Source organism: Varanus komodoensis, unplaced genomic scaffold (genome assembly GCF_004798865.1).
Source record: "Varanus komodoensis strain SLA01 unplaced genomic scaffold, ASM479886v1 scaffold60, whole genome shotgun sequence".
In the NCBI taxonomy this organism is placed as follows: domain Eukaryota; kingdom Metazoa; phylum Chordata; class Lepidosauria; order Squamata; family Varanidae; genus Varanus; species Varanus komodoensis.
Window position 1 is genome coordinate 322009 of NW_025336223.1, and position 27363 is coordinate 349371.

A 27363-nucleotide genomic window follows, 5' to 3' on the forward strand; every position below is an offset into this window, starting at 1 on the left:
GGGGCAAATATCTTTTTACTTCAGTGCAATGGAATTTATGTTAGGCTTGATGTCATGTGAATATAGCCCATATTTACTACATATTTCTCAAACTTACAAGTCTGCTTCCATAGCTTGGATTTTAAAGGCTTTTGCAGATTATTGGCAGGGCAAGACAAAGGTTAAGAAATTGCAAATGAGAGGGCATTCTTCTCACGTAAGCTAGGAAGACATGCAAAGCAATTTTAGAGCACCATAACACAACATCTACTTATGGTAAAATTTGTCAAATTTTCACGTTTACTTGTTTTTAAAAGTATGTCTAAGAGTATAAGGTTTTGTAAACATTAGGACTGTACTTTTAATGTGGTGCTAGGGGATGTTAATGTATCCATGATTACCTGTCTTGGTGTCCCCTCCAGACCACCTGCTGCTCCTGATTTTTCTTATTTTCATCTGTAAGATTAGCATTGTGCAAAGGAATAGGTGATCTGCAGTAATCCCAGTGACTTGACAGCATTAGGCCTATAAGTGTTTGAGCAGTAGATGAGAGCCTTAATTCCCAAGTTTGAAACATTGCCCTGGCATAATGTGTTGTAATCCAAAATAACTGGAGGCCATCACATGAGGAAGACTAGGCTAAAGAATTGTGGCTGAACCTCCACCATTCCTTTGGTGAAGTGCTATTGTCCCCATGTAAAATATGTAAGCATGGTGTTAACTATTTAATTCCCATTGATTTCAACAGGGTTTGTACATGCCTGCTTTAAATTGTGCCTGATGTGTTAAGTACGCCCCACCTTCTTGGTCTGCATCAAGCACCTGAGGAAACAAACTCTCGTTTGCTAGAGTTCTTGCCAGAACAAATTAAATCCATGAGGAAAGCTTTGAGCCACCCAATTATGTGCCAGCACTGATTAGTATAATTCCTTTGTAATACCAGACTTTTCCTAGCACTCTCAAAACTAAACTATAGCAAGTCAGCTATCCTCTGTACCAATGATAACCAAGAAACATTAGTTTTTCATCTTCATTACATCCTCACATTGTCCTGGCAGAACTTTTCTGAGTGGTTTGGCACACACTTTAAGCTGGCTCAAATGATGTGAAGGAATTCTCAGAGAAGCACTTAGACATGTGTTCTAAACATTTTGAAGATAAATATCACTGATTTGCCATGACTTGTATGCCACTTGTTTGGACAGCTCAGTCCATGTTTTCTTTGATGAACTTCTGAATTGCAGTTTGATTCTTGAACAATAATGCCCTGTGGCATCTGTGCTCACATATATATTCAATCGCTGTGCTTAACCCACTTACAACATCAAATTAAGAGATTCAGAAGATTGTAAATCTCTCTCTGCAAGATTTTGAAGAAGGCAGCTGAGAGGTTGCTCCTGAAAAAACCCTCCTTGCACTTGGAAGATCACATCAACTATTTGTTTTCTAATATGCCCTTCGTGGACTTGAGCAATGGCAAGATTTCCTGAATGAGACTGTAATTACCTGGAACCATTTCAATCAGTTCTAGTTTTGATATAGAAAGTATCTTGATCACCATGATAGAAAAACCTATGTTGGGAGCAGGACAGAGGGTGTACAAGTGTTGGTTCTGCTGGATCTCATGCCAGCATAGTAGGCTGGCTGAATTGGAGGAGAGGACATTGCTTTACAGTGTTTGAGTTCCTACCTAAACTGCTGGAACGTGATGCCAGGAGACTACTCCTTGGTTCTCTGGCATTTATACTGTGGAATTCTACAGGGCTCTATGCTGAGATCTTATGTTTTTTTAACGTTTACATAAAACAGTGCATCAAGATCATCCATGGGGACATCTGTAGAAAATTAATGCCTTGATGTGGTAATGGACACCCCAGTAATGAAATGTCTTCTTTAAAAACACTTACTGCCTATACTGTAATACTTTCAACAAAAGTAGTTGTATATTTCTTTATTTAGTCTTCAACACATGTCAAGATACATTATCTTGTCATATTGGGTATAATGGTGATGGGAGGCTTCCAGGCTTTTCTAGTCTCATCACATATAAAGCTTCACTTGAGCAATCAAGATTAATGGGTTTATTTTTTATTTACGTTATTCACCAGCCATCCTGTCAGCTGTTTGTGAGCTGCTGCATGTAAGATGAACTGGGACATTATTTCCTTAACATCTTAGTTACACAGGCAAGGAAAATCTGAGTACACACACATGTGGGTTCTTCACTTCTGTTTGGCATTAAAATGGCTCTTCAAGGGTTCCCAACATTTGTAGTAGTCCTTATCTAGGCAGCTTTGCAGGCCCCATTTGGTGACAGCCAGGCTTAAAGAAGACTCGAACATGAAGGCCTGTTGGAAAATCACAGGAAACAGTTTTAGTGTGTTGAGTTCTTTGTACTGTTTTATTGTTGCTGGTGGCTTTATCTTGCTTTTGATATATTATTATGATACATAAAAACATACATTTTAAGTTTTTAATGTTTACAGCACCCAGAGAATTTCAGTAATGGGCAATTTAAGAATGAACAAATAAATAAAACTAGTGAGTTGTTGGACAGGTTGTAATGCACCCAGTTTATAAAAGAATCCCTGATAACATTCACACACAAAAATGATCTTCTTGTGCTGTTAGACAGGCTAGTGAATGCTTAATTGAGCGAAATGGCCTCAAAGGGTATATGTGAGAACTCAGAAGGCATGTACATGAGACTTGTAGCAGGCCTCAAATAAAAAGATTTGTTTTTATTTAAGTGTACAGCTCCCCTTTTTGTACATATGTCTGTATACATTTTCCATTGAGAAACAAAATTTTGAGATCAACAGATCTGTGTGTACTTACATATAACCCTTTTGCAAATCTCATTCTGCATCTGAGTAAACCTATTTATAACCTTGCTTTATCTATTTGCATGCATAGTGCCTCCTGAACTCTGAAAGATACCGTCTAGGGCATCAATGAGCCAAGTCTACACATTTGGGAACATCCAACAATAAAAACAAGAGGGAAAAAAGAAATAATGGGTATAAATCTTGAGTACAAAAAATGATGGATAGATGGAGTGAGTAGTAAACCAATGACAGCTGCTCCAGTGTGCCACTTGGGCACTTTGAAGGGGCTGTTCTCATTGGAAAGAGTGCAAAGCAATTCCTAGGGAAACAGGAAAGAAAGCCATGGCAACCCTAAAAGGAGCTGTGGCTGGTACAGAGGGAAGAGACAAGACGGGTCCTTCTGTGGAGTCCCCAGCATACTCATGGGAGGATAGAGGGGAAAGGAACAACCGAACACCCCCTAGTGAGCCTGATCATCTGTCAGTTCTACCATGGATTGTTCCACAAACAGCACTGTGCAGCATGTTGCAGGGTGGGTGGTTGTGTCATGTAAACATAACCAGTGCATCTCATGTTATCTTTTCTTCCTATGATCATTTCCTGAGTGACTCTCTGCCAACATAGACAATGCTTATAGACGCTTGCCTTTGGCATCTCCAGCCTTAAAACAAGCATAGAAGAAAGTTCCTCATCCTAGATTAACAGCTTGCTTTAGTCTTTTGAGGATATTACCATAGTTCCCTCTGCAACTCTCTCGGGCTCCAATTTGCTAGTGCTTGATTTCTCAAAACATTCAGCATCTGGCCCATGGGGTGTCATCATGCTGTGCAAAGTTGCTCCTCCAGGTAGAAATCCTTGCTCCTTTGCTTCATATGTTCCTTTGATCAGACCCATAAACTCACTCATGCAATTCCCTATGGAAATACAAATGGAGGTGATTCACAGCCATTTTGCAGGTTAATGAAGATGCCAGCAGTGTGCAGTGGCCCAAGACTGCCTTGGGATGGGAAATGTGCGACATGAGATGCTGTTTTCCTTAGCATATAGTGGCATCATCCTCTAAATTAATACCTTTTGGTTATTTATAAATATTAAGATACATAACATCACACTTGTATAGAAATTTTTAAAAATAAAAAAGTTGCAGGGCAACTTTCCTTTTTCTTATGGAAAGCCATTTTCTAGCATAGTGGATTGAGTGACACACATACTGTGGTAATAAGGTGGACGGAAAGTGTTGTTGGCCACTGCCCAGCGAGGAGGGAATATAACAAAATCAGCAACTGCCACTCCAGGTTGAGTTGACTTTCCAGTCAAGACGGTGAAGATAGAAGGATCCTACAAATAAAAAAATAAGCAGATTATTTAAACAGCATTGGGTGCTAACTTGAAAAGTGACTATTTTAGGACACCTACAAACTGAAGATACTAAACTGAAAGGCCAATACGTCACCCTGGCTTGTTGACATGCTACATGTACCAGCCCAGTTTAATTAATTACCATCAGCTTGACTTTCTGAGTTGTCTGAACCCAGGAGGGGGCTGTTGCTGCCATGGTTAACAAAATACCTAGAACACCAGGGGTTTTTAGAGTCTTGGTTTGTTAATCACAGCAGCAACCTTCCTTTGCCTGTTTCAAGATGAGATGGTAAGCTAGGAAGAGTAGTTAAGCAAACCAGACTGGAATGTGGCTGGCATCACATCATGGTTAACAAGCCACTTAGTGCAAACTAACCCAGTGTCTCATTTACTTCAGCTTGAAGTGAGAACTTAGCCTCCAAAATTGTTGGTTATTTTACAGAAAGATAACAAAATAAGCAACTTAAGGATACCAAACTGAAAGGTCTGTTTGGACAATCGCTGTAAGGCTGCTCTCACCCTAGATTCCAATCTTGCCTTTGCTTGATAGAGCTGGTTTTAGTTTTCCAAAACGCTTCAGAGTGAGACTTCACATCTGTCCAGGAAGGCCCAGAACTTACCGCATGGTCAAAAGACACAGTATTTATGACCATGAAATTGCTGAGCTTGTACTTGTATGGTGTGTAGTTCCCATGCCAGGCCACAACATTGAATGGAGAGCAGCTCTATAAGATCAAACAGAGTGCAGGTGTTTTATTATTTATCTAACAATATGCATAACTTAAGACATTCCTGTGTCATATAGAGGAGACAAGATTACTCTCCTGTGAATGCCTCTTGGAAAAGGTATACTTTTAGTAGGTGCCAATAGGGTTGGCACTTGTAATCTGGAGCAGTACGAAGATCCAGAGGGTGGGTGCATGAGACTAAAAGGATGCATGATACTGCTGTTGCAAACTGACCTGCTAAAAACTTGGATTTCACCAAGACAGTATCTCCTGACAAATACAGTAACCAAGCAGGCCTGTTTTATATGTAGCAAGTGTCTAATGTTGATAGAGGTGGGTTTGTTTAAAATACGTATACCTCACTTTTCATCCAGGAAGTTCAAAAGATAAATGGGTAAAACCATAAATTTAAAGCAATCCTTACAATACAGCAATAGATATCTAAAACAGCAGTAGAAATAATACAGCATGTATCACCCCTGGCTGGTGTTGCGTGTGTGCACATCCCGTCAAAGCTCAGGCGTGCTCACATGAAGCATGCAGCACCCGTTCTCATGAGGATTCTGCTTCTGAGGCTGAAGTGGAGACTCTTTGCCAAATGGCCCAATCTCAACACAAGCTTCTTCTGACCAGATGGGCTGCCACAGGAAGAGATCAGCCCAAGGACGCTTGAACATCCACAGTAACTCTCCCTGGGAAAGCTGCAGAGTTACTACCCGCAGGGTGAGAGGTGGAAATGGAGGCGGCCTCAGAGCACCCTGAGCCTGGACAAAGTGTTGAGGTAACAGCCACAGGGCAGGATGCTGAAATGGCCAACTCCTCCAACGGGGAGCCCGCGGGCATCAACCCAGCAGTTAGGTGGCAAAATTGGCACAAAGCCCAATTGGGAGCACAGAGGGAGGAGCATGGACATGAGTGAACACTTTGCTGAAAATGGAATATTCTTGGGTATGATGGGATTAAGGGGCAACTTTTGGGTTGATGTCTCATTGCGGCCTCTTTTAAATATGCAGAGGCCACACTTCCCTGCACTGAGGCAATTATCACTCCTGCTAACATTTGGCCAGCCCACTTCTGGCTGCTCTTATTCTTCAGTTTGGTGAAGAGTAAGAGGATTGGTGGGATTCCAGCCAAAGAACCCAGGCTACCAGGATAATGTTTGAGACATAGATTATAGGTTACCAGTAAAGAGCCTGTTAAAGGAAAGTATGCACCACAGCATTGTGTTATGTTTTCTGATTGACAGTGAGGGGAGTAATTAGAAAAGATGCAACTGAAACTGGGAATACTTTTCTCATACATATACATGCCTACATACCCTGGTTTAATTTAGATCAGGGGGGAGAACTTGTGATCCTCCAAATGATGTTATACTCTAACTCTCATCAGTACTAGCTAGCATGACCAATGATCAGAATGACACAGCACTACATTCCCTTCGTTTGACTATTTGGGTGCTTTGGTGCAAGAGTTCTGACTGGAAAATAGTGAACCAGGTAGCACAGACAGGATTGGAACCAAAACAGGGCCACTGTGAAACGAGAGGTTTGGGGGTCATTTAAGGTGTTAGAGCTTTGGAGGACCTCCTTCCATGATTTGTTCTATTCACTTCCAGACAGGCTGCAGCAGGTCACAGTTTCTACTTTCCATTTGGGCTGAGGTCTCACCTGCCCTCTTGGTTCACCTGCGTTATATGAACAGGAACCTGATTTTCCCTGAAACATAAGGATATTGAGGACCCATTTTGGTTTCTCATCAGCCAGAGCAGACCAAGAATGTCTTCAAAGTTCTTGCTTACCAAGGAGATAGACTGACAGCTGGGCAACAAAACTGAAGATGAGCCTTCTGCTGCACAGACCCCCTTACTTAAAGTAGACATACCTAGTATTTGCCTGGGCTTCTAATGGGCCAATATACCACCCCTTCATGGGTGACTATTAATGATATTTTTGATATCAATGATATTTTTCATTCTCAAAACTGAACATTTAACTTCCCAACCTGTTGTGCTGCAAAAAGTTTCCCCTGGTATTTGCTGACAACGGTGTAACCCTCAGCTACTTGGCGATCTTCATACCAAGCAACTGGCACAAGGAAATCTCGTGGATTAGCCAAGCCATTGGCTCCTAGGAGAGAAACAAGCAGCAGGACTTTGTAACCATTTGTACATTTGAACACTGCTGTCCGATTTGCTCTATATTTCAGATAAAAATATTTTATACTATAGCTTTTGCTATATAACACTTTTTGCCTATTACTATAATGGATAAATCTCTTATAGCTAGAATCTGGGAAGTTGTAGACCAAGCTGCATGTTCACCAGAGTACGAGGGTTCAGTATTGGTGAATCCAGTAGCGAATCTACAGCCTCCCCCAAAATGGTGCCTTCCAGTTGTTTGACATTTCAACTCCCATCAACCTTGCTTGGTATAGCCAATGGTCAGAAATTCTAGGGTTGAAGTTCAAAGCATTTAGAGGGCACCAGACTGGAGAATGCAATCTATCAATATTTATTTATTTATAAAATTTGTATGCTGTCCATTACTTCCATCTCTGGACGGCTTACAACATTAATCAGAATAAAATAAATTAACTATTCCATGCTGGCTGAAAATCCAATAAAATACAAACAATAAAATCCAATTAATACATATTAAAATATCACGTGATATTGGTAAGATCTAGTAATATATAAACCCCTGTTACTACAGGAGGCTAAAATTCCGAAATAGCTACCTTGAAACAAGAACAGATGAATTGTATCAGAGCTTAGTGGTCAGTTTGCAAAGCAGCCAACTTTGCACCATAGAAGTGATTGTTTTCTCCTATTTGTCTTCTGCATCTGACATTCAGAGATAAACTGCTCTAAGCATGCCATTTGGCTAACAGGCTAATATCTATTGACAAGATTTATTATTTTTGTGCCGTCCCCTTAGTGCCATATCATTTGCCAGAAAGTCCCACCATTAAATCACATGAAGAAACATTTTCTTTTATTTGTCTTGAATCTTCTCCCAACCAGATTCACTGGATAATATGGAAATTGTGAAAACATAACTGTATGGTAGGGATGCGGTGGCGCAGTGGGTTAAACTGCTGAGCTGCTGGGCTGGTTGATCAAAAGGTTGACAGTTTGAATCCGCGCACAGGATGAGCTCCCATGCTCCATCCCAGCTCCTGCCAAGCTTGCAGTTCGAAAGCATGCAAAGGCAAGTGGATAAAAAGGTACCACTTTGGTGGGAAGGTAACAGTGTTCTGTGCACCTCAGTGTTTAGTCATGCCGGCCACATGGCCACGGAGACTGTCTGTGGACAAACGCTGGCTTCCTCGGCTAGGAAAGGGAGATGAGCACCGCCCCCAAGAGACTGGCATGACTGGACTTTAATGTCATGGGGAAACCTTTACCTTTTAACTGTATGGTGGGAATTTAGCAGTGCTACCATGTTTCCCCAAAAATAAGACGGGGTCTTATATTAATTTTTGCTCCAAAAGATGCACTAGTGCTTATTTTCAGGTGATGTCTTATTTTTTCATGTACAACAATCTACATTTATTCATTTATTCATGTACAAAAATCTACATTTATTCAAATACAGTCATGCCATCTTCTTCTGGAACATCATCATAACTCTCCAAACCCCGAATTGTATTGCAATGGACATACTAAATGTGTCCATCTGGCTGACAATCTCAACTGGGGCTTATTTTGGGGGTAGGGCCTATATTATGAGCATCCTGAAAAATCAGGCTAGGGCTTATTTTCTGGTTAGGTCTTATTTTCAGGGAAATAGGGTAGTTCATGTATGAATTAGTCCTTCGTCCTTATTAGACTGAATCAGCATTACATGTCTGAAACATCTTTTTCTTCTGCACTCCACTAATCTTATCTCTCCATTTAGCCAAACATCTAGCCAAAAGAAATTCAGAAGCTTGCCAACTACTTTGCAATGTTTTAGATAATTCTAATAAAATTGTTTTTATTGCAATGAACATATTTACCATTTATTACCATTATTATTGAAGTAATATTTACCAATAGGTCCTAGGTCAGGTAGCTCAAAATGTATGCCATATACTTCCAGGATATAGCCCCGGGTTTCTCCAAACACTTCCACACTAAAACGCATCCCTTCCTGGAGGAGACAAAGCATAAGCTTATGCAGTTCAGCTCAAGATTATTTCTCTGGACTAAGAGAAGATTGGCCACCACAATTTCTATGGATCAGTCAAGGGCCACAATGTCTAAAGATCAGTCTGATTTCCTGGTAATGATAAAGAAGCACAATGCAGCTTCCTCAACTGGAACTGATCAAAATAGCAAAACCACAACACAGAGCTGCCGCTGCTTACATTAGGATGCCAAAACAGTCTTTAAAAATACTTTATTTAAAATCACTTTAGATAAAGCTCTTTGGATTCCCTTGCTGGCCTTACAGTGGCAATGTTTGGAGGCTTATCATTGCAGGTTTCTTACTGTACAGCAGCAGTACATTTACACAATATTTTAGTTCAAGTTGGGAGAGCAACTTTAAATAGAAAGAATGTGCTTATGTTAAAACTGACATAAGAGAACATGGAAAACATGACTATTACATCCCCCAAATTAGCTGAAAGTAGCATCTACTCCATCTTGTTCTAAAAGCTTCTAGGGAACCCAGAAGTAGGGCAGAAGTGCAATGACATGCTTCTGCTCCTGTCTCCCAGCAACTGGTGTGTGGAGGCACTGGATATACGGCATAGCCATCATTACTAGTAGGCATTCATAGCCTTATCCTCCATGAATGGCTTTTAAAGCCTTTCAAATTTGTGGCCATTCACTGCACTGAAGCCAGTGAAGTCCATAGCTTAGCTATGTGCTCTCTGAAGTCCTTTTATGTGCCCTGGATCTCCATTTCATTGAATGGCCTCACACTCTTGTATGTGTCTCCTTACCCACTTTCCTCACACCATGCATAAATTACATGCATCTCGATCAGTATACATTATCTCTAGTCACTACTTTTCTGCTTTAGTTCCTCAGACTGCCATCCTGACCTCAGTTCAAGCACAGGTAAGCACCTCTTTGTCATGACCAGAACATGCATTTATCCAGTCAATATGGGGGTTACTGAAGTCAATGGTTTCATTTTCCATCTTGTGATTACTCTGAATGTTCTGGTCTGGGCAACAATTGCATGTTCCCAAGACCAAATTAGTATTGGAACCTCATATTGGCAGCTATAGTATTTCTGAAGCTGAGTCAGACCCGTTTAGGATTTCTGCTCTGCTTGACACTACATTCTCTTTCACGGGCAGACCAAGTCCACCTGCAGTACACCCTTCCCTGTCTCTCCAGAAATGACAGTATCCCACTTGTTCTGCCCATTCCATCAGGTTTCCATCATGCCCGCTATATCTGTCTTCTTTAAAACCTGCATGGCAATTTTCAAGTGCATGAATGAGTCTTGTGTGAAGCTAAGTAACACCATCTTCTGTATTAGTGCTTTCACATTCTCAAGGTTTTCTGCCACTCTGTCTAGGTTTCTAAATGACACGGAATTTGACTTTAAACAGAAAAAACATGTCTAGAAACAAAAGGAAGTGCTGCAGCAATGCATGCTATGTAGCGTGCCTTGCAGAAGTATTCACATTCCTTTTTGAGTTTTCCACATTTTGCTATGTTAATTTTGTTTCTCAGGTTGTGACACAACACATTATGGAAAAGTCAAAGGGGCTTGGCCACTTCTGCAAGGGACTGTGGATGTTCTGAGGGAGACACACTCAGGTATCCAAATCTGACACAAATTGTACAAGGTTGTAAAATCACAGTCTTTCAGGGAGTTCAAATAACTACAAGTAATGAGTTCTTAGAAGTGCATCCAGACTGATGTGGAAGCTAATTCAGATCCAGATCCATATGAGAAGCCTTGTCTGATCACATTGTCAGGATCATAGTCACAGAACGAAGGGCTGTGGTCCCTCTATATGAAAGGTAACTAGCCACAGTGTTGCTTAAAAGACACATTGCTGTGATTCCTTTCTGCCATGGCTTTTTCACAGCTGCTCCAACTGAGTCCTAACATCTCTTCAGTATGTGTTTGTTTATGTTGGCTAATACCTGAAGGCGAAATACAGTTAACTATTTCCTTTAATCATATATATTGGCAATGTCCAGTACTCACCTCTGTTTGCAAAGTTATTATGCAGATAAAATTTCAGTTCGGACATTTTTTTGGTATTTTATTTATTTATTTATTTGGAATTCTTGTATGCTGCCCCATTCGCATAAGCCTTGGGGCGGCTTCCAACACATAAATAATTATCTATACAAATACATAAAAAACTGGAAACATCCTGGCATAATAATTTAAAATCAATAAATAAAACCAGCAATTATTAAAATAACATTTAAATAAAAAGGTCTTGGCCTGGTGCCAAAAAACAAATAACGACAGCACCAGGCGGACCTCTCTTTGGGGAGTGCATTCCATAAGCGGGGTGCCACCGCAGAGAAGGCCCTCCTCCAGGTACACACCCTCCTATCTTTCACAGAGGGTTCCCGGAGAAGGGCCTCTGCCACCGATCTGAAGGGGTGGGAGGGCAAATATGGACGCAGGCGCTCCTTTAGATAACCAGGTCCCAAGCCATTAAGGGCTTTATAGGTGATAACCAGCACCTTGAATTGGGCCCAGACTTCAGTGGGGAGCCAGTGAAGCTGACAGAGGACTGGGGTTATATGAGAACAACGCCCAGTCCCCGTCAGCAACTTGGCAGCTCTGCTTTGCACCATCTGAAGTATCTGGACCGTCTTCAAGGGCAGCCCCACGTAGAGTGCGTTACAGAAGTCTAATTGGGAAGTAACCAATGCGTGTGTCACTGTCGCCAGGCAATAGTTCTCGAGGTAGGGACGCAGCTGATGCATCAGCTGAAGCTGAAGGAAAGCACTCCTTACCACCGCAGTCACCTGAGCTTCCAACGACAGCTCTGGGTCGAGAAGCACTCCCAAGCTGCGGACCCTGTCCTTAAGAGGGAGTGCTACCCCATTCAGGACAAGGTCCAGGTCCCCTACCCCGAAGCCTTAACCGCCTGCCAACAGGACCTCCATCTTGTCTGGACTGAGCTTCAGTTTACTGGCCCTCATCCAGCCCATTACCTCGGTCAGGCAGCGGTTCAGTACAGCCACTGCCTCACCTGGATTGGTTGAAAAAGAGAGGTAGAGCTGGGTATCATCAGCGTACTGATGATTCTGCAGCCCACACCTCCTGATGACCTCTCCAGCGGTTTCATGTAGATGTTGAACAGCAAAGGGGGCAAAATGGACCCCTGCGGTACTCCATGGCATAGCTGCCATGGTGCAGAGCCATAGTCCCCCAGCACCACCTTCTGGAATCGGCCATTGAGATAGGAGTGGAACCACTGCAAAGCAGTGCCTCCTACTCCCAATCCCGCTAGCCTATCCAGAAGGATATCATGGTCGATGGTATCGAAAGCCGCTGAGAGGTCCAGGAGGACCAACAGGGATGCACTCCCCCTGCATATTTCCTGATGCATACATTCTCTTAGTTACTTGTTTTTGGAAGCTAATGCATTTTCAAAGTAATGTATTTTTCATTAAAAGAATAATATTGCCACTTTGGAGGGATAAATGTTTCCTATACAATCCAATGGACTGAGGACCTAAAAATGCAGGCAATAACTGAATAGAAGGCATATAGATGCTGCTCTTCAGTGAATATGGATAAGTCTCAGTTTACTGAATCTGTGTTTCAATTCTGCATTTGTTCTTGTTCTGCTGCTTCTGTCATTATTTTTTTGTTTGTTCACTGCTCAGATACCTTATTGGACACAGAGTAGTATAAATCCGTGTGCCTTGAATAGCTACTGGTTATTATTACATAACCACTCTGGGCTAAATAACAGTTGAGACATGTTGCCATTGACATTTAGGCTGTGAGGAAGCAGAGCACAGAAGGATGCATGAGCGTTGGACAGCCCCAGTACTTACCTGAATGACACAGATCTCACCAGGCTCAACCAGCAACTTGCCAAACTCTGTAGTGATGAGCAAGCTTCCTTGCTGCGGTACTGGAGAGACACAAATATGATGGAGGAATGAAGCACTTCCAGTCCCTGAGAACATGGTCTACAAAGAAGTGGGAAAGCTTTTGTACCCCAGATGTTTATCTGCATCTCCCATCATCCCTAGCCATTGGCTATGCTGGCTGGGACTGGTGGGTATTGCACAGCAGAAACACTTGGAAGGCCAGAGAGTCTCTTCCTTTGGTTTACTTATTTATTTCACTTCTATACCACTTTGTAGCCCATTGGTTTTCATATATTCATTCATCTTTCTACTAGCAGATTACTTACAGTGGTTTTTCAAACACTTTGCATCTTTTCCTTGTTTATTAGTACACATTTCTACTTTAAGGGCATTAGAATCTACAAGTGACTTTTCCCCCTGGAAGGGTGAACAAATGAACCCAGACGCTAATGAATCCAGCTTGTTTCCAGAGTGCAGGTGGGGCTGGGGGATTCCTAGTGGATGCATTCAAGTCCTGCTATGGGCACTGAGCATTGCAAAAAAGCAATAGCCCACTGCCTTTATCCAATCTTCCATTTGCTGCCAGGTCCGGGATACCTGAGGGAATACCTTCTTCCTTATGTACCCTCATGCCCCTTGAGACCCGAGGCGGAGGTCCTGCTCCAGGAGCCCTCCTTGAATGAGATTAGGAGCAAGAGTACCTGAAGGAGGGCCTTCTCTGTGGTGGCACCCCGACTATGGAATGGAATTCGCTCCCCAGAGAGGCTCGCCTGGCACAAACGTTATATTCTTTTTGGTGTCAGGCAACCCCCTTTTTATTTTCCCATTATTTTACTGTCTAATTGATTTTAACGGGGGTTTTAGTATATTAATGGTCGGATAATGTGGGGTTGTTTTATTCTACTTATTTATTTTAAGCCGTCCCGAGACATTCTATAGGGGATGGGATAGAAAACCTTTTAATAAATAAGAATTCCATTTTAAAGCTCTAGTGAAATTTTCTATCGTTACTGTCATTTGTATGTTATCAATTGTACACTGCCTAGAGAACTTCCGCTATTGGAAAGTATAGATATAAAATTATTAATAATAATAATCCTAGCAACTCATGTGGCTCTATGCCAAGACAAAGGGCAGGCTAACAGACTCACAAAGCTTAGATTCAGATGGTCAGGGAGTACTACCCTTTGCTGTAAGTGAAGATGGAATGTGCAATGGACTTTGAAAGTCCAGAGGATGCTTTCTAAGAGGTACCTGCTGGATGCATCTTGTTTCATATTCCCTTTAATTTATATCACATTTGGAGTTTCAATAGAATTCACCCCTCATGTCAGGTTGGCTAGCCAGCAATCATTTGTTAAGCAAATATAAATTGTTTCTGACATTCTCAGGAGACTTTTTGCATGTTATCCACAGTATTTGTGATTTACTATAATCTGGATATCATAGATAATTATTCTTTTTATTCATGCAACACCATGAGTCATAAACAGATGAATGAGGGGAAGGGGAAGATACTGCATAAGGACAACAGATTGGAGTAGATGGTGCTTGGTTACTTTACAGAGTAATGCTTTGATTATCTAATCTTACTCTCTACATGTAACACAACTCCAAAGCCCTTCTAGACACTACTGCTGTATTAATACTCCAATTTTAAATAAAACAGAAATAACAAATTGGCAACTCACCAATCAGGAAATCCCCATCAGAATTGGAAAAGCATCTATGCAGAAAAAAGAACAGGTGATGCTTATGAAATCATAAATATATACAATGGAACTTTGTTCTAGAATCAGGCTTTTGAAAGAAGTCAAACTGATTTCAGTAAAACTTATTTTAAGCATTTATTTATTTTACCTCAGAAAATTCTAAAGTATTAACTAAACATGTGTGCAAGTAAATACTCCTGCAATTTGGGTGATGAATTTTGGTAGCACTCTCCTCATGACAGGCTAGACTTAGAGCAATGCTGCAGGGGAATCATGCCATGAGCCAGGAGTCCTTGCAAAGGTGTGTCGAGCACCTGCCCTGGGCCAGAGGAGAGGTCTAACTGGCTCCAGAAGCCATCTGTGAGGAGGAGGAGCCTGGGGGTGGACAACCTGCCACAGGAAATTTTGGGAGGGGAGCAGAAGAAAGCAGCTGAAATATCTGGTACAATGTAGGTGCTGGAGCTGAATTCTCTGAAATCAGAAAGTCATGCAATGTTTTCTCCTCTCCCAACTTATGCCAACTACTATTCAGCTATCCAATAAGGATAACCAATTTGGTTCTGTCTTTTTACAAGAACATTTAAGGCATCAATGGCAGCTGGAACACATTTAGTGGTTGCCAGAAATAGCCTATCAACGTTTTCATAAGGTTTTGGATGTGTATGGGACAAGCTGGAGAGTGCTTTTGTGTCATATGGACATCCTCAAACCACTTCAGTGACAATTAAACACTTACAAATGAAATGCATGAAAAGAAGAAAGATGTGGGAAATAAAAGTGTGGGTAATTGGGGTAGATCTCTCTCCTGACAAGCTCAGCGTAAATTGCAGCCATATTTACTATTAGTCCGAGGCAGAGCTGCAATCTTGAATGTGCTCACGTGACTTACACACCTGTTGATCATAGAGGTGTTGCAGGTGAAGATATGGATGGCGAGTCCGTTCCGAGACCTGGGCTCCCCAGCACCACACAGCGTATGCAGCCCCTAGCAAAACCAAGGTTGGAATGAGTAGCACGAGAGTCACTTTGGTTGGTCTCATTCCATCAGTAAAAATCTCTCACCCTTACAGAAGCACTTCACGGTGACTATTTTCAATTAAAACTCACACATGCATTTTGAACACAGAGGCAATGTCAGAATCCTACATGTCTCTGGTATGCATTGCAATTAAAAGTGAAGGCAAGGCCACCATGAACTCAGTGATGAACTAGTTCATGACATTTGTCGTCTGCTTTCCTGAGGAAAAAAGCGATCTATCTGTTGCAGAATTTCCCAGAGCACGCATGCGTGGGTAGCGCTACTTCCCAGAGGCCAGCTGTAGCACACCACTGCTTCCCTGCACAGTTATCCATGCTTTGCTTTGGACCAAGCGCCTGTGGGGCTGCTGCAGCCACCTAGTCCCTCTTCCTTTGCAAGCCAGTTTAGGTTCTTGTACCGTGTTTCTTTTTGGGTTTCTGTGCATGAAGCATCTGTTGTGTGCCCATGAGCCTTCACTCATGGTAGCCACCAGCTCCTTTAAACAACACTGTCATCCTTCGTTGCCTCTCTCATTTTTTACAACTTTCATGGCTTTATTTAGACTGAGGATATTCAATTCCCCTATCTTGTCATAAACTGCTAGGAAATCCCTGTGTACATTTGCAATCCTGCTGTTATCAAAGCACCATCTGTGAAATGGAATAAAGGCAAAGAAAGAAGGACAGAGACAGACAGAGAGAGAGAAAGAGAGAAAGAAAGAAAGATTTGTGAGAGATACGGTTTTACCCTTGCAAAGAAAATAGAAGTCACCTCAGAAAAGCAGTAACTAAGCCCTTGATCTCTGCCTGCCTAGTTTTTTCCCCCAATGAATGGATAAAAAGTATGTATACTTCATTTACATGCAGGAATTAAGTATCTTCACCATTTCTAAAGTTCCTCCGTTTCAAAGTAAACAGCACCATTTCTCAACACAAAGCTCTAGGAAGAAATTCATAAACTCTCTAGTTTCTTAACTTACAGTTATGAAGTCCGTCTTTCTCTGAGAAGTTGTTGGGATTTCAAAAGGTTTCCATCGCAGCTAGAAAGAAATATTCTAGAAAATAAATTCTGTCCTTTTCAAAAAGCAGATCCTCTTTTATACCCCAGTCTATATCCAGAACGATGTGCTTGCATTCTTCTTGCATCCTCAGCCTGTATGATGCATGGTTACTGCATCATACATTATAAGGAAGTGGGGCCTTCAGGTTTCTCAGCCTAATCTACCTGACCGATGTCAGAATCCCAGAATCTCAATTTGAGAAGAGGGAATAAAACTCGGGTTCGTGGGAAAGACCAAGCGTCCAGACCATCTGAGGCTTTATTGTATTTACCCCAAGGTTCCCGCGGTACTCACGATAATGCATGCATTACCGGGCAGGCAGAGTGAACTCTGCTGCAAAGCTTCAACACAACTAGAGAGTTTTTATACACTCCCAGTCATACAGGTACAGGGCAATTGATGACAGAATGTAGAGATTACGATAAGATTCTGAGGTCATCACATACAGAACAGATAAAGAAGTATCAGTCAATCACACAGTAACAATGAGATTACAATATGTCCAATTGCCTGTATTGACACTTTAGTTCAGTAGCTTGAACTCATCTCCAGGTCTGCTTGGACATGTAAATTCAAGCCACTGAAACTATGCATGAGCTCAAGACTCTTATCTAGACTCTAAACATTCTGAATTGGCCAGGGCACATGGAGCCTCTGGGCTAGGAAGATACTTCCTTGAATTCCAACAATGACTATTTACAATGTATATTTGGACTGAATGGCCTGTCTACTGTAGCCCACAGCTAAAGGTGAGAGAAAGGAGTGGGGAATGCCATTTTAAACAGTGACTGGTTTTTGAGAAGGAAGACAGGATTTGATCCCACAATTCAAAAGCACACACAAAAGTAATGCTTTTCAGACAGGATTTACCCAAATTTTCCCAACATCGAATTGTTGGGAAGACATGGTGGGATACACGGTTTCCAGTTTGCGGTTTCTGATGGGGGTTCACCTCCCGTTTGTTGCCCTTTTTCCCATCATGTCCTTGCCCTCTCACTCCAAGGCCGATCCACACTCACACCCAGGGAAGAAGGAACGAGAGTGGTCTTTTTGATACTGCATGTCCCTTTTCTGGTGATTCAGTATTAACAAACCTAGGAGAGGGGACCATAGAGATGACATAGCAGTGGGAGAGGCACTTCAGTCGCTAGGAAGCAGCTCCTGAGGCCAGCTTGCCACTTTTTCTGGGACGTATATGCCCAGACCTCTGACTGTAAAACCTTACATATATCTGGCAGTTATACATCTAATGGCCAGCATTGTCTGTAATAAAAGAGGGGCTTGAGATACTTTCCTGCAAGTCAGGGCTCAAGTTCCCATCACCCTGGCCTCCGGCATGTTAACCCTATCCCACTGCCAAGGTTTTGATTCCATTACCCTTCTTTCCTGCCCCTCAGATAGCATTACCTATATATATGCAGTTAGCAAAAGGGAACTGAAATCATTCCTTTTCAGTCTGTCATCTTTTGTCATTTTCAAATGTATTTGTCTCTGGTTTGTGTTCTTTGGTTCATTTAGGGAGCAATCTTACACCCCTCAACAGCATCTGAGAGGCCAGAGAATAGTTTGGCTTCACAGATCTGAGGCCGAGACAGCACCTTGTAGCTGGAAACTGGAGTTCCGATTCTCTTGCCCCAACCCTTGCCACTGGTATAGAAACAACTGTGCCTACTGCTTTCCAAGATCAATAGAGTAATCTTGCAGAGGAGCAAATGGTTGAAGGGCAGGGACAGGTCTCGGTGTAGGGAAAGAGCCTGGAGAAGCCAGATTACTGCGGCATCCTGGAACTGCTCCACCTTCCTTCCCTTGCTCTCCTGGGATAAGCCTGATTTTCTGGACCCATTTCAGTCCAGAAAAAACAGCCTTGTTCACCCTGTATGGTAACCTATGCTGGGAGATATATTGTTAATTTATATTGTTTTATTGTATTCTATTTATTTATGGTTGTGAGCCGCCCTGAGGCTTCGGCGAATGGGGTGGCATAGAAGTCCCCTAAATACATACATACATACATACATACATACATACATACATACATACCTGATTGGGATCCGGAGCGGTTTCATTCCAGTTATGTGTCAGATAACCCTGATCCATCGGCTGGAAGGGCTTATGGCAAACAGAAGGCAGGATTCTGTACAGCCAGCTAGAGAAAACACAAACACAGAGCTGAGAGGATAAATTGCCTATCCAAAGACTCCCTTGACATGCCGGGCTTTGCTGGCTTTTTGAAGTATCTCTAGCCAGCAACTTCCTGGTAACTAATGGATCCCTACTCAGACTAGACAAGGGAAATCCCTTGAACATGTGACATTGAGTCACCACTGGTGCATCAAGGCCCATGTTAGCTCCTCTGGCTCTCCAGGGTCAGTGCAGCACTAGACGCTCCCCCCTCCCCCCACAACCTGCTCCACCACAGTTCTGGCTCCAGCTTTAAGGAGCAGTAGAAGAAAAGCCAGCTGACATGAAGGGAAGGAGCTTTTCATGTCCTCATTCTCAGTTGCAAAAGGTTCTGTAACTCCAAGGTTTGAGTACTGCACCTGCCAACCAAAGCTTTACTGAGGGCAAATGGAAGTGTACACACACTGAGACAAAGGCCTCAGCAAGAAGTCCTGCCTCTCTCTTTGGATTTCAGCAGCCTTTCTGCATCCATTCTCTCTTCCCACCCCCACTACTTTAATACAGCAAATGCAAGGTGGTTATTCATTTTGTTGCCAGATATCTTCCCTCTCAGAGCAGTATTGCAGTCCTGGGCAAAACACATTTTTGCAACACTCAACCCAAAACATGCTGGTGGTTCTTCCTCCATGTAGCACATTGGTTGCAAGGCGGTCACCCTCTTTCCTGCTGGCTTTAATATGTTCTGTGTTGGCTGCACATTCTTCTTCTCCATTGAATGTCTCTCCTCTTTGTCATGGTGCAAAAGAAGCACCAAACAGGAGAGCGAATGTGCACTGATCTTGTATAAAGTACTTAACCTAAGGAAGGCGAGATTGCCACATTAAGTGTATTCCTAATCCTTCAACATTTCCTCATAAGACTTAGCCTCCTTACTTTGCTATAAATGGGCAGTAAAGATTATTCTGTTCCATTGTGCTTTAATAATGCATGATATCTTGCTGTTCTTCAAATGTAATTTGAATGCCACTCACACACGTTTTTGCATTTGTATCAGTGGAAGTACATGATCCAGAGCGCAAAAAATGAGGGCACTCGTACTCTACTGTGATTTGGCCAGACCTCATCTGGAGTGCTAGATCCAGTTTTGAGCACTGTGCTTTCAGAAGAGCATCAGCTGCGCTCTGTTACAGTCCCCCTGGCAAAAGCCCTACTTCTGAGAAGGGCCTCGTACACAGGGAGGCCTTTTGTGAGAATGCACTGCTTTGCCTAGCCATGGTTTTCACGGCCTTCAGGTGCAGGTGTGCTTGGGGGCAGGTGGGTGCTTCCTCTGACTCGGAAGCACAGCCTCAAGCTTTTGAGGGGGAAGATCTGAAGTCCCTTCTCCTGAGGGATCTTGCATCCCTGAAGCATCTTGTTTACCAAGGAATCCTGCTCAAAAGGCTCCAGTTCAGTGTCTGAAGAGGGTTCCTCTAGAAGGGAGAGGATGACACAAACTAGATCAAGTCTTATGAGAAATGTTAGCAAAAGGATGATTGTGAAGCAATATGATAGCCATTTCAAAATATTTTGAAGGGGTGTCACATAGAAGATAGGGCAAATTCATTTGCAGCTTTAGACGGTAGAACTGAAATCATTAGCAAATTACATTCCCCCCCCCACCCCCGCACAAAAAAAAAGACCGAACATAAGGAAGAACTGTTTTGCAGTGGAAGAGACTGCCCTGGAAGAAGGTAGGCTCTTCCACATTTGCAGTTTTAAGCAGAGGCAGAACATCTGGGTGCTCCAATAGTGAACCTCCTGCATTGTTAGCAGGGGATTGGACGAAATAATCTTTGAACTGCCTTCCAGTTCTATGCTCCACAAGTTCAGTTAGATATATTTAGGATAATCTTCAGTAACAAATGAAGATTGTTAAGCACAACAAAAGACTACCACTATCAAAGTCAAAAAGCCTTCCCCCTCTGGCAAAAAATGGTAGTGCCGGGGCCAGCAAAATTTTGGTTGGCGCTGCTTAGCCCAAGTGATCACTGGCTCTTGGAGTTTCCAAAGCAAACTTCCCATAAGGATGGGATGTCCTACAGTAGACAAATCCAGCTTGCAATTTTGTTGAGTCTGAAGTGTCAGCTGAAGTTGGGTCTTGCTGCTTGGACTGATGTTAAGAGCAAAAAACTCTTCCTCTCTGGTAAGATGCCAAAGGAGCAACAACAGGCATCAGTGTGGTTGTTAATTACTTAGCCTGCTTTGGAGGTTGCTGGTGTAGTATGTGATAATGATGCAATGAAAACAATGAAATAAACAGTGGCCATTTCTTCCCTGAAGAGACTGCGGACTATGAATGGTGGAATAAGATATCCAGCCATGTTCTCTATTATCGAACAGATAGAAAACATATGGTATGCATGCTTTAAAAAGACATCCAGATCATTTTACTAAGGAGACAGACTCCAGCTTCATTCCCTTTGTGTTTTATTCTCCTTTTCCTTCTGTCCTGCTTTCCTTTCTCTTCCAGTTCTGATAGAGATGGAAGAATCTGAATTTTGCTATTCGCTTATATGTTATTTCTGGAAGGAAATTAAGAAAAAAATCTACAATTCCTACTCAGATTGCTTTGATTACTTTGCCAATGACATTTTAAACAATTCTAATGTCATTATTAAAACGTGATTATTATATTGATTTCTTTCTTATGCCATTTTCTGGACTAATGCAAATTTTCCAGGTATTATATATCAATAAACAAATAAATTCAAATCAATGCAATTAAAATGTTGACTCCACAGTATTTTACAATGGTAACATTTTACCATTTGGGTTGCAAAGTGGCTAATTCAAACCTGTATTAGACAAGTGAATTGGCATTGCAATCTCACCCCCAAACTCCCTACATGTCTTCACCTGTAACTAATTTCCCCATCCATGATCCATGCATACCTTCTCCTGTTTGTAGATCGTGGGCAGGTGAATGCTGAGCCTGACAGCTGCTCAGCATAAAGACCATATGGACAGCTCTGAGGGTTATTCTAAATCAAAACAGATCACAAGTTATAAGAAAGAAGTTTTCTGCTTAATGGATAAAATGCATCAGAGAACAGTGATCCTGCTGGTTGGCTGAACTCATCTTTTGAGTAGTTCCATGAGTCCCCTCTGCAACTACCTACCACTGGCGGAGCATTAACAACCTCTGCTCCTGGCCCAGTATCCAGCACAAGAATGTGGTACTAGTCTGGAGACAGACAATCCCCCGATTGTGGGACAATGACAAGGGACAAAACCGGGTATAGTTACGTGGAGATTTGCATTCCATACATCAAGTACCAAAAAATTATTCTGGATTAGTACAGCATGCTAACATGGCTTATAAGCTGCCATGGCTCTGCATGTCCTGCAAGCCAGGCCTCTATGAGCATTTAGTTGTTAAAGCTCTAACACAATTTATTATCTATGTATTTACAGAAAGGCAGATCTGGGAGGAGAGAATTTGGGTTGGGAAAGCTGTAGGGGAGCACCGCTGCCTATGGCTCGCATGTGCAAAATTGCCTTCCCAAGCCAGTTTCTTACACAGGATACAAAAATGCGTATTTGCAAAGTTAATGGATGAATCAGGGCAGGATGAATCGGTGCTGGAAATTATCATGGAGGACTGAAGGTCACTCCAGACAGAGGGCTCCTAGCACTAATTGGTGTAGGTATTCCATCTTTTCTTAACAGATTTTTAATAGTAACAGGAAAAATGGGAAAATGCACTGAGAGGGCTACAAAGATGTCATCATCTGAACATAAAGTAAAATTCCATGAATGAGCTGCTGTGACTCTAGAATAAAAGAGTCACATCTAGAAGCATCCAGGTCTCCTGGAATGCATAATGCCTAACAATAACTTGGAATATTCTGTTTGTTTCTGTTTGCCTCACCTGAATAAGGCTATTATTGAGTTGGAAAAAGTATAGAGATGGGTAAAAAAAACGATCAGGGTTTGGAGCAGCTCCCCCATGAGAAGTGACTACAACAACTAAGGCTGTTCAGCTAAGAAAAAAGAATAAGAGGTGATAGAAGTGTTTAAAATAATGCATGGTGTAGCCAAAGGAGGTATTTCTCTCTCTCCCCCATAACTCCCAAATCTGGGGTCATCCATGAAGCTGATTGGAGGAAGGTTTAGGACAGATAAAAGGAAGTGCTTTTTCACACAGCATATAGTTAAACGATGGAATTCGCTGCCATGGGAAGTGGTGATGGCTGCCAGGCTGAATGGCGTTAGAAAGGGACTGGACAGACTCACGAGGGAGGAGGCCGTCAGTGGCTACTAGCCTTGCTGGCTGTGTGCCTCCTCCTCTCCCAGAGGTTACATGCCTGCAGACACCCGTTGGTGGGGAGCTGGGGCAGGAGGAGGCCTCACGCCCATCCTGCTGGAGGGATCCTTGGGTAGCTGGTTTGCCACCATGTGTACAGAGTGCTGCACTAGAAGAACTTTTGGCCTGACCTAGCATGACTTTTGCTATGTTCTTCTGTAATGGGAATAGGATCTTTCTCATAGTCCAGTTGACTCAAATACCTGTCCTTTTGGCAATGCTCCAGGACAACGTGGATCTTCAGAGCTGAACTCATTACCAAATCCTGACATATACTGTAAAAGAAAAAAACATTTCACACAAACTAGTACTTCAGGAGGTGCTCCTTAGGCTCCAATGAACTATACAAAATAGACTCCATGCATTTAATGTTCTGCAGATTTGCACATCAGGTGATCCATCTATAAGAAAGCAGGACGATTTCTGACCCCAATCCTGTTTCCAAATTCCTGGAGGATCCAAGTTCAGAACAAGTGCAAGCGATTAGTAGCTTAAATTCGCTGGTCCCTGCAAGGGGGATCAGGCCCTAGACCTTTTCATGTAGTATGTCTGAAGCATGGGAGAAAGTTCAGTGAGCTTCATTAGGACTAGAATGACCCTAACAGAGGCAAATGAGTAATAAATTAGCAACAATTTAAAGCAAAGGAATTTGTAATTTATACTCTGAATACATTATAATGTATATACTAGTCCATCAATTTGGCATTCTAAGAGGAATCTGGCTTCCATGATCTAGTCTCCCATCAGGAATGCAAGTGAAAGTTGCCTAGGAATGTGGGCCACCCCAAGACACTGAGATGAGAAAAGCAGAGATGTTAATCTCAAGGCCAGACTCCCCAGGTGGGCAGGTAGTCCCTGAGAATAACCAAGATGCAGGAGGGGACTTGGAGCAGAGGAGTTTCTCAGACGCAGATGAGGTAGGCATGGCTCTTGATGCCATGATGCATCATCAGCAGAGGAGGGCAGCCCAATTAGAGGATAGCTGTGGGAGTGTGCCCATTTTCAGAAGGCCCCTCCTGAAGGGATGGCATCCAGGCATGCTTATAAAGAAAGCTCCTGGAGGTGGATACTGGGATTGGGTTCAACACACTGCTCTGTGCATGCTCAGAGAGTCATTCTGGGTGTCTTGTGCCTTTGGTCAATGAAGAATGCTTTGCAAGGAAAAAGTGTGTGGCTTTGATGTGTGAAGGAGGAACCTCAGCTCCCAATGCCTGCAGTTGTAAATCCTGACCATTCTCAGTGTCCTCCTGAACACTCAGGGAGGGTGACCTTGAGATAAACCCCTTCGCTTGTTCCATTTCAACATTTGAGAAATCTGGTTCCCAGCTCCCCACCCACCTGATGAGTCTGAATCTGCCTAGCCTTGGAATGTGCACCAAAAATAACAGCCCCATTCATCCCCAACCAGCAACAAATTGGTTAAAGATTTCCTGTCCAGAGAAAGAGTGAAATGAGTCTGAAATGCTGTAGCCTAGACAGTGCTTAAAGACAAAGGGTCCTGATTTGAGTGATGCCTTAACCCTTCAGTTCCTTCACAACGCTATTCCCTCTTTTTGGTACTTGGCAGGCAGAAAAAAGCAATGGCTTATTGAACTCCTGCTGGACCACTGTCCCTGGTTTGTTTCATTCAGCTTGATGAGCTACAGGTTGTTTAGACCCTCCATGAAAATAAACAAGTATGGCGTGTGAACATGTTTCTGTATTGCATGCTTTTTGGAGTCATCCTTTGATGTTGTGCTGCATTTTCATTTTCTTAGCACTAGCGGAGGTGGTTATTGAAGGGCAGAACAGCAACCTGCCACATTTAAGCTGGGCAAAGGTATTTTTATCAAAATGGATCAGGATCTGGTAAGACAACAGAAGCGGCCGAAGGACTGAAGTTCCAGTCCCTGCATTGGCATGAAGAAGAGAAACTGCATGCTCTTGCACAAGCAGCTTGGATACTGTGTGCCTCTGAAGGACGGGGAGGAAGCTACTATCCACCACCTGCCTCTCTGGTGGCAACCCAAAAGGCAGCCCTTTTGGTAGATACTCTCAGGCCACAGGACTGCGTGCTTCCCAAGAAAGGCTAGTTTTGCTATCTCTCTACTCTCCCTCCCCCAGGAGGCAAAGACCGCTTTTTTCTGGAAGGCCTGTTGGGGGTGTGCTGTTTTTATTTTTTATTCTGTAATTGTTACACAGAATCTATACACCCTGGAGGGGAGCGTTGTGAGCACTGACGGAGAAGAGTCTTTGGTGCATGTGGAGGAGAGGGAGGGAGACTTCCCGCGGGAACCAGGCTTCGGTGCAGGAGGATGTGTACCTGGACCCAGTGGTACAAATGCCCCCCCCCACTTCCTGACGAAGCTCTTCAAAGAGAAGAGGGTGCAGATGGGGACAGGATTCAGGGAGGAATGGAAAGCATACAGCAGTCAGAGGGCAGTCGGGTGGTTGCCAAGTGAACCGTGGAGGCACCCACTGATAACAGTCTTGAGAACACGGAAGTTAGCCTTGATCCAGAAGGGGAGGTAGCAAATGCACGCTCTCGCAGATGCATGCGCAGATTGGGGCAACTGGAGACAAGACAGTGGGAACAATGGAAGGAGAGAGGTTTGTTGGACCTGTTCATTGAGGGATGGCCCAGGCAAGTTAAAAGCATTCCGTGAACTGATCTCATTCAGAAAGAGAGGACAACTTCTTCATCATCATTAGCATCATCATTAGCATCATCTCTTGTGGTTGCAATTGACAATTTTATGTAGAATAAAGGTTTTAGTAATGACAACTGGGTTCGTTGCTTTCGTTGGGAAGGAGCGCCAGCCTCACGAGAGGGAGAGTGATGAAACAATTTAGGAGATGGCTGCAGTGCAGGTGGAGGAGAACTCCCAGGGAATTCAGCAGAAACCTGGCTTGTGCCCACAATCGGGTACATTTTGAGGCAGTAGGGGTGGTAAAGAAACACCACCTCACTGCCTCTATCCAATCCTCTCTTTGCTGCCCAGCAGAGCTTTTCAAGTTTGTCTGGGGCTGATTACACTCTGATCCCAGGGACACCTTGGAAGCATCTCTGGCCTGCTATAATCTACTCACTGGGCACTTGAGGCTCAGGTGGCATCGGTGGCTCAGAGTTCCTTCTACCAGCTTTGGCTGGTGGCACAGCTGGACAGAGATAGCCCAGTTTCAGTAATCTATGCTCTTGTGATCTCTAAATTAGGCTAGTGCAATGCAGTGTATGTGGGGCTGCCTCTTGAAGACAGTTCAGAAGCTGCAGCTGGTGCAGACTGTGGCAGCCAGATTAATAACTGGGACCTGGAGGTCTAAACATATAAGACCAGTTCTGGCCCTCCTGCATTGGCCGTCTGAATGCTTCCAGCCCCAATTCAAGGTGATGGTCTTAACTTACAAAGCCCTACATGGTTTGGGACAGCACTATCCGTCTCAGTGCCTCTCCCAACCCTGATCTACCTGGATCCGACACTCAGCCTCTGAGAGGCTCGGAGGGTGGCAAGGAGGGGAAGGGCCTCTTCTAGTCCTAAATGTGTAACAATTGCATACTGTAGCATTAAAAATCACATGCAAGCAGATTAGGGTTGAAGTCAATAGAAAGGATCCTCATCCCAAATCAAAGAACAAAGGTAACCTGCCTTCCAAAGACACTCCAGGCTTAGGCAAACGTTGGTATCAGTTTCCTACTTGCACAGTGAAAGTATTTACCACCAGACTTCCAATCCCCCCACCCCCAGGTTGGATCAACATATTCCATAGATCCTCTACCATGACTACCCCAAATTATGTTGGTGAGCAGCAAGGAGGAATTTTCACCTTTCAGGCAAAGCTCCAAGATTCAGGCAGTCAGTACTATGGCTGACTTACCTTTAGGTCTTCTATTCTTTGCATGTTCTCTGATGTTACTGGTGCAGTTGCAAAAATGAAGCAAGATGGTCTGTCCAAAGGATTGCCAGTAAGTTTCAAGGGTGATATTCTTTCGGCAGCGGCCAAGGGCAGCCCGGGCAGTGTGATGGCAAAAGAGAAAGCCTGAGCAATGTCTCAAAATATTTACTCAACTGAGCTTTGGTTTAATCAGAAACAGACTCCTTGTCTGCAACCAATTGAAAACTCGATCTTTGCAAATCAACAACTTCCCAAAAGGGGGATGGGGGGAGGTTTCAGCAGTTTCAGCAGTTTATTTCAGTTAATGTAGGAAAGGAGAA

The 27363-nt window shown here is 43.1% G+C and overlaps 1 protein-coding gene across 1 annotated transcript; it reads right to left on the reverse strand.

Annotated features, from left to right (window-relative positions):
• Positions 1-1916: 1916 nt before the first annotated feature.
• Positions 1917-27191, reverse strand: HGD (homogentisate 1,2-dioxygenase). Its single transcript, XM_044449733.1, has 14 exons — positions 27026-27191; positions 23377-23448; positions 21760-21848; positions 18748-18853; positions 16627-16686; positions 15523-15614; positions 14609-14643; positions 12879-12958; positions 8928-9027; positions 6896-7020; positions 4787-4891; positions 4019-4145; positions 3540-3721; positions 1917-2327 (listed from the first exon to the last, which is right to left on the reverse strand). Exons 1-14 carry the CDS (start codon positions 27047-27049, stop codon positions 2202-2204), a joined length of 1323 nt encoding a protein of 440 aa, XP_044305668.1. The 5' UTR covers positions 27050-27191; the 3' UTR covers positions 1917-2201.
• Positions 27192-27363: the final 172 nt, after the last annotated feature.